The 13,294-nt window shown below is 43.1% G+C and overlaps 1 protein-coding gene across 4 annotated transcripts in view; it reads left to right on the top strand.

Moving 5' to 3' along the window:
- The window catches only part of SFMBT2 (Scm like with four mbt domains 2), a 117,897-nt gene that overhangs the window by 72,631 nt on the left and 31,972 nt on the right, over window positions 1-13,294 (top strand). For all 4 annotated transcript variants that reach the window (XM_080577364.1, XM_080577363.1, XM_080577365.1 and 1 more), the window contains 3 exons: window positions 4,566-4,648; window positions 6,328-6,454; window positions 12,632-12,745. In XM_080577364.1, the coding sequence (XP_080433490.1) occupies window positions 4,566-4,648; window positions 6,328-6,454; window positions 12,632-12,745 (324 nt within the window). The remainder of the gene's footprint in view (window positions 1-4,565; window positions 4,649-6,327; window positions 6,455-12,631; window positions 12,746-13,294) is intronic.

The following is a 13,294-nucleotide window of genomic DNA, read 5'->3' as shown; positions in this document are numbered from 1 at the left end:
AGCACAAATTCAGAGCAGTGCTCGGGTCAGAGCTAGGAGAAACAGCCTCCAACCATGCTGTTTCCCAACTTTGTAGCAGTGCAGTTAATTACTTGCAATTTCAGACAACCACCTGCAGTGCCTTAGCAATATTTCTTCACTTGCAAAATACGTTGGCTCTCTGGAATTTTGGATTTTTGAATCTGGTGTTGGACTTTTGCCAAAAAATGGCATTGCTTGGGAGAAGAAGAAATGCTTAAAAAAATCCTATGAAGTTGTGTACAGGCATATTTGTCTTCATTTTGGGAAATTACGTGTGTGTGTGTGTGTATATATATATACATATATATATGCTTCTGCTAATCCCAAGGAAGTGAAGGGTTATTCCCTGCCAGATTCAGAGTCCTCTTACGTAGATTGTAACTTGAAATTCTCACCAAAGTCCTGGAGCCCTGTGCGTGCAGCTGTATATGGTGTATCTATGATTAATTTGTTGCTTTTACTGAAATAAATGCACTCTGTGGATGCTTTACCTCCCTTCTGCTTAAATTCCAGTGTAAGGACAATACCTGTGTAAGTGCTCACTGGCCAGAAAAGTTGCTAAAAATGGAAGTAAATTCAGTGTTTTCTTGTTTTGTTTTGTATGGATTTGATTATTTTTTTTCCATCACAAATTCACATGCAGCTTCCCCCAGGCCAGCTAATTAACTTAAGTAAACCATAGGCCAGACATTTCTCTTTAAAGGGTCATGGCCTATTAATTTCCAGTCCATGCTGGTACAAAGCCTGTCTGAGGTGGTGTTTTATGGGTCAGGTGTATGAGCACTCTCTTTTAGACACCAACATATTTAGAAGTGTCTGTAGCATCCTTCTACCTGTCCTAATGTATTTCTCAATTTGGTCAGTAAAGTTTAAACAGCAAGGAGGCATCTGGTGTAATGTCTGGTGATTGGGGTCTACCTGGGCTCAGAAAGTGTATAAAGTCCCTTTCTGCTGTCAGATCAGAAATCATGGAGAGGAGCTATTAAAAGAAGTGTACAGCAAGTGGTATATAGATGCACAAAATATGTGGTTTCTTCTAGTGTGAATGGGGACTGCATGCCCAAAATACATCTTAGGACTTAAGGTGTCAAAAAACTCTTCCATTAGCAAGCACGCACTTCAAGTCACTAAAATGTGATTAGACACTGGAGCACTTTCTGAAAAAAAACAACCAACAAGAAAAAACAACAACAACAACAACAAAAACAGCAGGAAAATATAGATCAAAAGTGAAATGCATCCAGACCCACATTTGAGGTGTTCTCTGAGAAGGATAATATCAGCTTTGGATAGAGAAGTAATCAGGGCTGATATGAGGGCTCCAACACTGCTGTTGAATCGGTCTGTGGAAGGAGGAGGGAATACCACCATTTCCACTCAAACCACTGGATGGCTCTACCTGCCCTGGGGCATCCAGAATTACCTTTTTTTTTAAATGCAGATTTGACAGTTCTTCTGCTTGGCAATGTTGACAAAATTTAGTGTTGCCTAAATGGCTCCCCTTGTTGAAAGGCAGAAAAAAATTCCCATGGATCAGCAGATGACAAGGGAAAACCACAGAAGTCCTTTTTCTCTTGGTGCGAAGTGTCATTGCTATATTCTGGGCTTGTTTGTTTGGGTTTATTTATGGTTGACAGGGAAGTTCTCTGATTTTAAAATTAACTGATTTAACTTCATCAGAACAGCATGGCAGGTTGGGATATTTGGGTTCAGAGTACTTTATTTCTTTAATATCTGTTCTTTTGCTTTTTTGCCTGTCAGGCCTGTGTTGAAACCAAACATGTAATAGATGAGTCACGAACAGGAGGTGCAAACATTTGCTACTAGAAACAGAGAGCAGTATTTTCCTGTACAGTGCCAAAAATGAATACCCATTTACTGCTGGTGTATAAACATTGAACAAGCACTGTTTATATTTATTGGAGCTGGATTTATAGACCACTTCCCTTTAGAGTGGCAACCATTGTTCCTTTTTATGAGCTATTAAGAGGGGGAAAAACACTGCAGTAGCACTCTTAGTTATGAGGCTTACTAAGGAAATACCATTTCCAAAACCTCCATTACATTTGTATTGTTACATTTATTTCTGATTAAACTGCTGAGAGTCAAGATAGCAGTCGCAATGAGGTTTTACATGTATGGGGGGCAGTAGGTGAATCATGGAAGCCGAGCTTTGAACATTATTATGTGGGCTGAGCTTTAAAGGCTAACAGTATGGGGATGCCATGTGCTAATGAGGGCACACATTTACCTTACATCATGAGGCTCTGTGAAGAGGTCCAGGTTTGGCTGAAGGTGATTCTTGTGTATGGTCCTCATGGAGCAGTCCTCGTTGGGCTGCTGAAGTGAGTTACAGCAAACTGCCCTCCTGGGTTTTGTTCCAACTGAAGTCTCCAGCAAAGGGTCTCGCAGAGATTTGGGTAGTGCATGGCCAAGCCAACAGGTTGTGTGTGACAACTCAGGTTTTTATATCCTGCTGAAACCCTGTCAGCGTGCCTTTCCCATCCACTCTGCCAAAATGAAGAGTCCAAAGCTGTTCATGAGGGGTTTAAATCGGAGACATGAGAATGTGCAGGGTGTGGGCAGGTTTTTGGGTCCCTGGGAACATCATGGGGTGAGCCTGATATTATTTAGTATGGATAACTGCACTGTGGCTGTCTCCATCCGAGTCCATCATCATAACTGCCTCTGGAATCAATGAAGTGTGAAAGGGAATTTTGCAGAGTGATTTTGCTCCTCGTGAAGGAGGACAGACAGATCACCGCTAGATCTGCCTACTTCTCCATTGACTCTTCAGGGAGCCCTGGGATGACAGACACAGCTCTAGGCACCGCCACTGCAAACATCTGTATGTGATCAGATGAATCTCTTCTGATAGGATGTGCGCTTCTCCTCCTGTTTTCCATTTCATTTTATGAAGCTGAAAAGTATCTGGCAAGTGAATAACTAGAGAGGAAAAAGGAGATGGAAAAGCAGCAGTAAGAAAATACTATTGTAGGAATTGGTTGTTAATTTATGTGAAAACAATACAGGGAGTTTTTTCATATGAAAAAATGAAGATTCCCTGTAAGTGATGGCCCTTTTATACTTCCCTGTGCATGTTTATTTCTAGCTTTCCTATCATTATTGTGTTTTACTATTGCATGTTCATGTCCCACTGAGACAGGCATCTTAGGACCCTTTACTGCTCACGGCTTTATCTCATTAATTTGTTTGTCAGGAATGCAGTCATTAAGTTTAGAAGCTCGTGTTATCCCAGATACTTGCATCTTAGCAGGATGCTTGGGACTTCATTTTCAAAGTTTTTAAATCCTTTTTTTTTGGATCTGGTTGATGGATAAGTGACTACAACTCAGTATTCCAGTCCTTTCTTGAGTACAAAAAAAAATCACGATTTTCACTGTCATAAATGATTCATTCCCATCTGATCTTGAGTGTCCCTTTTTGACTGTCAATGAAAAAGACATTAAGGGATATTCTTTAAGATTGAGTCCAGGCTGAAATGCCAGACAGGGAGATTAAGGGGAGAATTTGGCCTTTAGATGACTCCTGAAACTTTCCAGTGAGAGTAGTTCTGCAATAATGTTATTACAGCATCATCCCAGAGCCCTGGACAGGGTTAGCACTCAGTGATAAGAAGCACTATAAAAACTTAGGCTGAGAAAGAGATTAAAATTAATCAAGCAAACAACAAAATAAAGCAACTAAAAAAAAAAAGACCCCTTTTCCCAGGAATTTATTGCATGAACAGCCACGTAAGAAGTGTGGATGAGTAGAGATTTTGTCTCTCTGTGATGGGACTGCTCAAGAGCTGCCCCTGTAAATCACTGTCCCTTCCATTTTTCCCTAGAACCAGAAGCTGGGAGGATCATCTGGTTGCTGAGACTTTAGGAATTGGGAATTCTGGGTTCATTTTCCTGCTCTGCTTCAGGTTCCCGTACGACCTTGGGTAACATGCTGACTGCAGTGGGATTCAGCTCGTGTATGCTGAGCTGCTGGAAAGTCAGTCATGTAGGGTACATCGGTACCAATGGAGAGAGAGGAGAGTTTATCTCATGGTGTGAGACGGGATGGATCATCTTTTGTTTGTGCTGGCCCACTTCTTGTTGACTGCTGATGAACCCTTGATGTCTCGCTCCACAGCTCCATCTTTTAGATACCTAAAGGAAGGAGAAAGAGGTCTATGGCTAGTCCCACCTGGAAAACAGTGACAGTAGCACTCGTTGGTAGTTGCAGGTTTATTAAAGCCTAAGAGATGCTCACTGGAAAGGGAAAATAAGGAAAATATGTATGTTTTGTTACTTTTTAATAAAGACGTGAAGTTTTCAAAGGGAAATGCAGAAGTGGGTGCTGGAGGGATGCTGGTGTTGGCCCTCAGGATGTAGGAATGGGCATTCAGGGAGCTCTGCTGGTCCTGCACATTTCACTGAGACAGGGTGGGATGCTGAAATGCAAACGGTTGTCTGCTTGGGGCCCAATTTGTGCTCTCCCTCTGATGTGAAGCGGTGGCTGATAGCACGTTTTTCTGTCTTGTTGTCCTGCAGGTTACTCTGGCCAGGACTTTGACTGGGCCGATTACCAGAAGCAGTGCGGAGCGGAGGCGGCGCCTCACCAGTGCTTCAGAAACGTAAGCTCTCTTTTTGCCTCCGTGTTGCTCCTGTCAGAACACGTAAAACACGATTGCTTCCACCAGAAAACTGCAGCAAGACTCTTGGAGGTCCCCCAAGAGTCTGTCTGTCATAGGAAGGAAGCCAGAAAAGTGTTTCAGGTCTGCCTCTAAAAGAGAAAAAATATGATCTTACTCTTGTCCTGACCTGATTCAGTGAGATTCCCTGCTCTTCATCTCTTTCCCAAAAGCAGAGTGTTGGCAGTCCCATGTCACACCAGCCGTGTTTCTGCATGGCACATGGGGGCTGTGAAGTGGCTTTCCCCATCCATAGTGGCCCAAGCCTGGCCTGGAATAAATCTTTGATGGTGAACTGATGACCTGAACACTTGTTATTGAGGAATTCAGAAGACCTGTGCCACCAACAGAGTTTGACTTGGGAATCAAATCAGAGTTAGGTTTTCTTTGCCCCATTTATTGTGCCTTCCTGTGCAAAACCCTCTGTCTCAGAGGACTTCAAGTTAAGATTTCTGAAAGTGCAGAGCGAAGGTGGGCAGTGCTGCTTTGCACTGATACAGTGGAAAAGCTTCACTTGTGCAAGCACCCTCCCTTTACTTTTTATATCCTTCCTTTTTCTCAAGTAATAGATCTGTGCTCTCAACACCAGCAGCCTTGAAAATAGCCTCTGTGTAATATTCTCCAAAGATTAAATCAGGTCTAAGCGCTATTTTTTCTCCTTTTTTTTTTTTTTTCAAAGAAACATTAATCAGATGAACATGTCTGTTATTCTTTCACTCCTGATAACAAAGTTCTCTGCAGAGAGATGCAATCTTACTGTTGCCGCTTGGGCTACCTCCCTGGCAGGTTGGTCCATTTGTTTCATGTCTGTGAGCAGGTCTTTGATGGAAGCCTTTTTGCAGGCACAGCTCGCACCTAGTGCAGCCAGACGTGGTGCTGGAAGTGGGTATGCTGTAGCTGTTTCCCCAGGGGGGATGTTTAACAAGGAGAGGCAGTTATGAAATAGATTGACGTGACCAAATGCTTAGTAAAATAAACTCCCAGCTAACTGTTTTGCCATTGATCCTGTATAAATTAGCCTCCAGCACTGAGCTGCAGTGAAAGGAGGCAGTGTGATGATAAATGAGGTTTCCTTGTTAGGCAACATAACGAGCATTTAAACAAACTCACCCTGCTTTTCTGCAGTCCTGGCCAGGTCTGTTTTTTGCGGGGTGAGGCTGGTCTGTGCTCTGGGCAAGGCTTGGGACAGTCCAAGCAACGCTTGAGCTTAAGCAAAGGGAGAGGGGACCCTGGAAGTGACAGAGTAGCATTCTCACAAGCTCATGACCCCATGTTTTGGTCCTTTTATTTCTTATTTGGGGAGATCACTACTGATTTGGGACCATTGCAGCCACCTCTGGCCAGGCTTTGCTGGTGTGGAATAACCTCCTCCCGGTCTCAGAGAGTTAGAGATTGGTGTAAACCATGAATTACATTGCTTCCTGATTTGTCACCATCATTGGCATTTTCATAGGCATGTCCAGGGCAGCTCCATTTTAAACCTGGATTCCTTTGGGTTCTTCGGTGTCTCCTGCACTTACAGCAGTAAGCAGACGGTGCTAATGCAATGCTTCCCAGCAGAATATTTAAAGTCATTCAGTGCTTCAGTGCCATGTTCCAGTGTTGGTCCTTGGCTCTTTCAGACATCCTTCAGTCGTGGTTTTACGAAGAACATGAAGCTGGAGGCAGTGAACCCCAGGAATCCTGCGGAGATATGCGTCGCCTCGATCACCTCAGTTAAAGGACGGTTAATGTGGCTTCACCTTGAAGGTACGTGTTGTATTTGTGTGGTTCACTCAAACCCTCCCTGTTTTGTCCTTCATCCTCTGCCCAATATTGCTTCCTTCGGCCTTGCCCTTTTATACATTTTAATCGGTCATGTAAGTTTTCAAGAATTGTCTTCTGCTCTCTCCAGGAGGGAGCCACAAGACCTTCCACCCTCCAACCACCTGGACTTTATTAGAGTGATCTCTGTTGACTATAGAAATCTCACTGCCATCATGATAGATCTCTGTCCTAGGAATGGGTGGGATGTCTGCCTTGTTTATATGGCTGAGACTTCCACTGATATTTCCAACATGCTCTTGTGGGATCTCAGGTCCTCCTGCAACCTCCTTCCTCCCTTCTTTGCTCTTCTTTTCAATCCTTTGTTTCCCCTAGATCCATACTGCTACATGTTCTGTTCCTCACCGTGGCCATTGCCTGCTCACATCCTTCCACTCTGTGATTGTCTCACTTCTTTCATTGACCTAAGAGAGCTTTTGTGGGCAGTAACTGTAATAGTTTAGAAAGCTGTCAGCCTGTGGAGAATACAATGACTTTACAAGCAGTATTAGGAGAATGCTGAAAAACTATCAGGGCATAATGCTGTATCAAACCCTCCATTTTTACCTTTTCTTTAGTGAGGTATAGGTGAGCTCATTTTTGATGTGGTTTTACTCTTGGGACTTCTTTTACCTCAATTCATCTGAGCAAAGATGTCTGAAATTAGGGTAATTTAGAACAGCAGAGGGTTTCTTCTTCTTATTGCTTTAAAAACAGCGTTATTTGTAAAATCACTGAGAGCAGAAAGCCATGGTTATTTAAGTGTTTTGATGAGCACTGTGATAAACCATAAAGCTGTTGTGTCCTTGTCACAACATATTTTAATTTTTACCCATCAAGCTAACACACTATTGTTAGAGGCTGCTAACTTCATCTACAGTCAATATAAGAGCTTCATTTTCTCTCTGAAATCAATGGTAATTGGGTCAGCATCAACTACAAATGCCATATGTTTCTTTGCTTTCTTCTGGGGAGCCACGAAAATATCAAAGGCACATCAGGTGGCCCAGAGTGCTGCCCATCACCAGGCTCTGTACGATCTGTGCTCCTGCTGCTGGATAAATGCTTGGGGGAGACATGCTTGTGTCTGCCTTGTGCTGCCAGCCCTGACGCAGTCAAAAGGGAACATCTTGCTGTAACCCTCCCATTTGGAAAATAAAGTGCATTTGGTTAAGCTACCATGATGAAAGGGTGATGATAAAATGCCTTCATTCCTTTGCTTGCTGCCACGTATTGATAGGTAGAAACCATGTAGCTCTGCTTATGCATATCTGATAGATGCCACTAGGTGTTCCAAGGCATCTGGGAGAGATTGGGCGGATGAAAGAGCAGCATTCTTTTAAAAACTTGCTACATACAAGCCCAGGAAACACAGTGGCATTTGTTTCTCAGTGATCTGGAAGGAAAGCAAGGCATGGTCTTATCTGCAGCCAAAGGTGTAGTGCATGCTGTTGGTATCCCAGGCTCCGAAGAAGAGGAGGAAGGGATGGGGAAAAATTAAGTTTGTGCTAAGTTACAGATACAGAGTTGCCCTGCAGAGACCAGAATCGAAAGGAAACAGAGCATCTTCCCTTTGCTAAAGCCAGTGACACCCGCAAGCTCCATGGGAGCCATGTAGTGGGAGCTGGGAGCGAGGAAAGGGGTCACCCATTTCTTCTGTGATGGCCTGTGGGGGCAGGATGATGGCTCAGTAATTCTGCTGAAATGCATTAAAACCAGACTCTTGTCAGGATTGAATGTGAAAGCAGGGTGAAGCTTTATTCTCAGACATTATTGCAATTTTTTTTGGCTCTTCCAGGGTAAAACAGCTAGGAAAATGTTAATGGGGTACAAACCATGCTCAGGCACATGATATCAGGAAAGGACAGACCTTCAGGGGTCAGGGCGAGGGGTTTCTGCATAGATCCCATGGGAAATGAAGTCTCATGCATATTCTGCACAAAAGTCACCTTCTCTCCTCTGCAAGGTGCTCAGCTTTCAGTTTTCTGGGGCTGGGAAAACACTGAAAGCCAGACTGATGCTAACAGCTTCATCATCCCCTGGTGCAGGGGAAGTACTTTTCCCTTCAGCACCATGGTGCATTGATTGTAATAACCCAAGAAGTATTTCAGCGCCTGACAATATGCAGTGCAGTTTGTACGAGAGGAAAGGTCTCAGATCAAAGCCCTTAAAGTTAGTAATAACATTGACATGTAACCCAAAGTACCTCATCTGTGCTAGCAGCTTGTTCTGAAATGTAACAAAGGCAGATGTTCGGTGGCATATAGCTCTACAGAATCAGCATTATATGGTAGACAAGGTTCTCCCGGTGCCTCTGCGATAAATCCCTTTCTCAGAGATTTATAACTCAATTGCTACCTAAAGAGAGATTCCTTCTGATCTAAAGCTTGGCAGACAAGCTGCTTAGTGCTTGTTGTGTCTTTGCTTCTAAGCCCTGCATCTTGGGCTGGCTAAAATCTGGGGAGATCATCTTCCTTCTCTATCACCAGCATGTAGCTTTGTCCCCTCTGTGTTTATCTCCAGTGTGCAGAGCAGGTACAACTTTGTACATCTGCTTTTGGTAGAGCATCATGCAATGGCAGGTTTTGTTTTTTTCATCTGTGAAAACCAATTGCCTTCAGACTCATGGTAGCTAAAGCTCATTTGCAGCCTGTTCTGGACACTTGGCAGATATGTTTATGAAAGAACTGGAATTAATGTTTGTTTGAAATTCACTTTTCACTAATACCATTGTTGAATTTACACCCATGTGGTCAAGGAATCTGACCCATTTTCACAAATGCCCTTCTTATATTGGGAGGTGCCTTCACTTTTCTATATGGATTTGATGGGGTCTGGGAATCTTTCAGAATCTTTTTTTTTTTTTTTTTAATCTGTAATACTTTTTCAAACGGACTCAGTATTCGCTAAACTGCCCATTACAGTGAACAAGGAATGCTGTTTCTTGGGTCTTTAAATCAACCAGTCCTCCAAGGCCCTGAATAAAGGCAGGGAGAAAGGCACATGTATCGCTCCCTTCCCTTGTCGCTTTCTCTCTGCCTTTTTACTCTCTTAATTTCTTAAAGGAAGTTTTTTTTACAACTTGTCATAAAAATCCTGTGTGTATGTCCTTGCCTTTTGAGTTCTTATATATAAATGCTTTACACTTGTTTTATATCTCAATACCAGGAATAGAATGATCTGTAGTAAAAGGAAAAGATGCAAAAGACTGCAAAAATAAAAAGAAAGCTTTGCTGCTGCTGAAATTCGTGACTGCAGTATGCACAGCGTTAGCCTAAAACTAGGCATTAAAAAAACAACAATGCAGAACACTGCTTGCAGAGTTGTAAAATAAATGTGGCTTGGACTACGGCATGGTGTTTTTTTTTCAACTCCATTAATACACTATTGTTTCTAACTGATTATTTATATTCTGGTAGCAGCAAGACTCCCAACTGCCATGGGAGCCCATCACTGAAGACCTCGGGTCCCACCATTTATCATGGGCGCGTCTGAAGCTTTCATTGTTGCCCTCCCAGTTTCGCTGTTTGACAGCCCAAACTGCAGCCATAAAACAGGACGCAGTAGTTAAGCAGCGTCGAGTTAGACATGAGGGAACATTGCTTAATAAATCATGCTTTGTACAGTAGCAAAACTCTGTAAACTTCAGGGCAAGCATTTAATGAGCAGCAGTATAGTTCCCCTGTGGACGGAAAGAAGTACAGGGCTGATCCGAGGCTGTGCACATCCCATCACTTGCTGCTACTTTATTACTCATCATCTGCATTGTTAATTTTTACAGGTTCATTTTAGATTTTAAGGCTGAAACTTTCTGGTGTGAATTTATACAAGTAATAATGTACACTCTCTGCACACACTGGGAATTTAAGGAAAACTCTCCTGTTAATCGCTACTCCAGAGAGGTGTTCCATAATTTTCCCTCGGATGGTTTTCCAGAGTTGCTGCACTATTCTGCCTATCCTATAAGATTTATAATGGGAGATGGAAATTTTCCTCACCCTATTTCCAATCTCCCTGTTCCCTGTTTTTCTATTTAACCTCTCAAGTCTCACGGACATTTCTCGGTCTAGCAAGATGGCAGCGTAAAATGCAGCAGATGAAACTAATGAGTTCCAAACAAGCTGGTTTCCATTTACACGAGTTAGTCCAAATGAAGCAGTGAGATGTCGGAAGTGGAAGGCAGGATTATTGATTGCCAAAGGGAAGAACAGTGCAAGTGAGACCAGAATAGCTGTGATTATGTCTTACAAGAAGAATAGTGGTGTTGCAGCAGAACAGACATTGTGGTGCTTTCTTGCTCGTCAGGGCAGCTGCAGCTGGTAAAAACAGTTTTCATGCCACATATATTGTTTGTGAGCAGGAAGGTACCTCTGATTCAGTTATTGAATCAGAATAACACCATAGGACAGTTACGGTCATTAAAACAGTAGATTTTCCCAGGTCAGTTGAAATTTCAGTGTGTTGATCTCTTGCTCTATTTATGACTCGATCCATTGCTGGCTCACCTTGTGAGTGTCTCGCCTCTGACTTCAGCAGTTCTCACATCTGATCCTTGGCTGGGTTTGTGGCATTGGGTGGAAATGTTTTGCACCCTGGAGAGTGTATCTTCTGTCAGGTTCAAACTGAGCTGTGACCATTTGGTATTTCTTTGTGGAGGTAAATGTTTGTCCAGGGGATGCCAGGCTGCATCCTGCATTGTGTGGCTTCATCTTTTCTTCTTCCCTTCCCTGCATGCTGGTGAAGGAGACCAGATCTTCAAGGTATGATGCATGAGCACAATGCAGGGCTCAGAGGAATACCACGAAGGCATCCATGAATTTATGCAGACAATGTGACTGCTTTTTTATTTTTAGTTTTAGTTTTTTCTCCACCATTCTAAACACTAGCACCAATTTCCTGCTTCCTTTGGTTTTCAGTACAACCTCACACTCTCAAAAACACAGCAAGTTTATTGCTAGAGACAAAACCAATCCAAGTGCTGCAACTCAGTCTTGATGCCATTCCCATCACAAAGTTCAATTACTGTTTCAATTACACTGCAAACCCTTGATGAACATTCATTAGTGGGAAGCTCCCCGTAGTCATCTAGCTGAGCGCAGCCAAACGCTGCTGCACTAAGCAGGAGGCAAAGATGCTGTAACAGATGCAGAAGTGAGGATGCTGCAGGGGAAGCTGCTAATCCTTTGGTCTGTTTTATTAGGAGATGATCTCATGCTGGTGCTGGTCCTAGCGTGGAAATGGCAGAGGGGCAGGAACTTGCTGATGAGGCTGTACGAGCACAGATGGAGTTGAATTGGAGTCGTTAAATGGTGTCTTGACACAGGGCCCGGAGTTGTTTCTGAAAGACCTCAAAGTTAGTGGGAATATTTCCAGTGGGCTTTGAGTGAGACCCAAATAAACCAAGACAGGCGAGTGTCTTCTGAAGGAGACATAGTAACCAAGCTGGAAGAGATTGGCTTTAGGTGGAAATTTCCCGTGAGAATTTGGAGCCAGTGCTATGTCAGAGATCTTAGTGCATCTATCCCATTTAGGGTTTTTATGTTGCCTTGTTGGTGATCAGCTCAAGTTTCATGTGCTGTGAGGAGCATTAGGGGTATTCATGGTACCTCTAGGCAGATGAATGGCCGTCTCCCACCTTTAAAAACAGTGGCTCGAGGGCAGAACTACGCAGAAAAGCTTCAGGGGAGCATTGGGGCATAAAGGCCTATCACGTTAGCTGCCATTATGTTATATCCCATGTGCATGCTCTTACCAGTAAGAGTAAGCACCCAACTGTCCTTCTGCTACTTTGCTCGTGCAACTCTACGAGAGAGCCAATGGATCAGTCAGGCTGTCTTGTTCGGGAAAGTCATGCGTGTTTAACCTCACTGGCTTTTGGCTGCTTCACTACACACCCCTAGTGTGCTCTTAATGTGGGTTTTCTCCAGTATCACATTTCACTGTAAATGCAACAGCCTTATCATCGCTGTCTTTGCAAAATTGAAGATGAAATGATGCCTGATTTTGATGCAGGGAAGCAGATTTATTTTTACGTGTTCCATCATTTGCTTCCCTTGGTTTGTGATGAATGCTTGAGTGGCTCTGAGCTCATGTCCAAATTTCATTATAAATTTGTGTTTATAGGTTTACAGATGCCCTCTCCAGAGTATATAGTTGATGTAGAGTCTATGGACATTTTCCCAGTTGGCTGGTGTGAAGCGAATGCTTATAACCTAACTCCACCACACAAAGCTGTTTGTAAGTATATAGAAACCTCAAGCAGAACAGATATTGTATCAACAGTTTTATCAGGGAGTTTGGATTCAGCCTGTAATCCAATTCTTGAAACTACCAACCTAACTAGAGGACTAGTAACCAGCCTGCAAGCATACTGTAATAAACAGTAATAAATCTAATTAGATGCTGCAGCACTGCTATTACATCATTTGTACTTGTCTGTGTGATCAGTCTTTCTAAAAATGGGATGGTTAGCACTGGGAAAGGCCATTTTGTGGTTTGGGATTGCACAGTGTGGCTTGTGGGTTTGCAGTAGGGTTGTCAAAGAGAAACCAAGTTTTGTTGTGCTGAGCTGAGTTCAGTTAGGCAACTGAGTGAATTAAGGACACAGGACCTCAAATTGAGAAAAAAACAAAATAACCGTGAAGTATAGGCCTGGAGGGACATAAAGAGGCTATCCTGGCACTCTGAATCCAACACAGCTTTACCTAAATTGAGAAATGTCTACTGGCCTCTTACCATGGATCTTCTCCACCTTCCCAGGGTATCTATCCTGCTATTTCACTGCCC

This window comes from Anser brachyrhynchus, assembly GCF_964034855.1.
Source record: "Anser brachyrhynchus genome assembly, chromosome: 1".
NCBI lineage: Eukaryota > Metazoa > Chordata > Aves > Anseriformes > Anatidae > Anser > Anser brachyrhynchus.
Note: the sequence above shows the minus strand (reverse complement) of the source record. Positions and strands in the feature narration are given on the sequence as shown.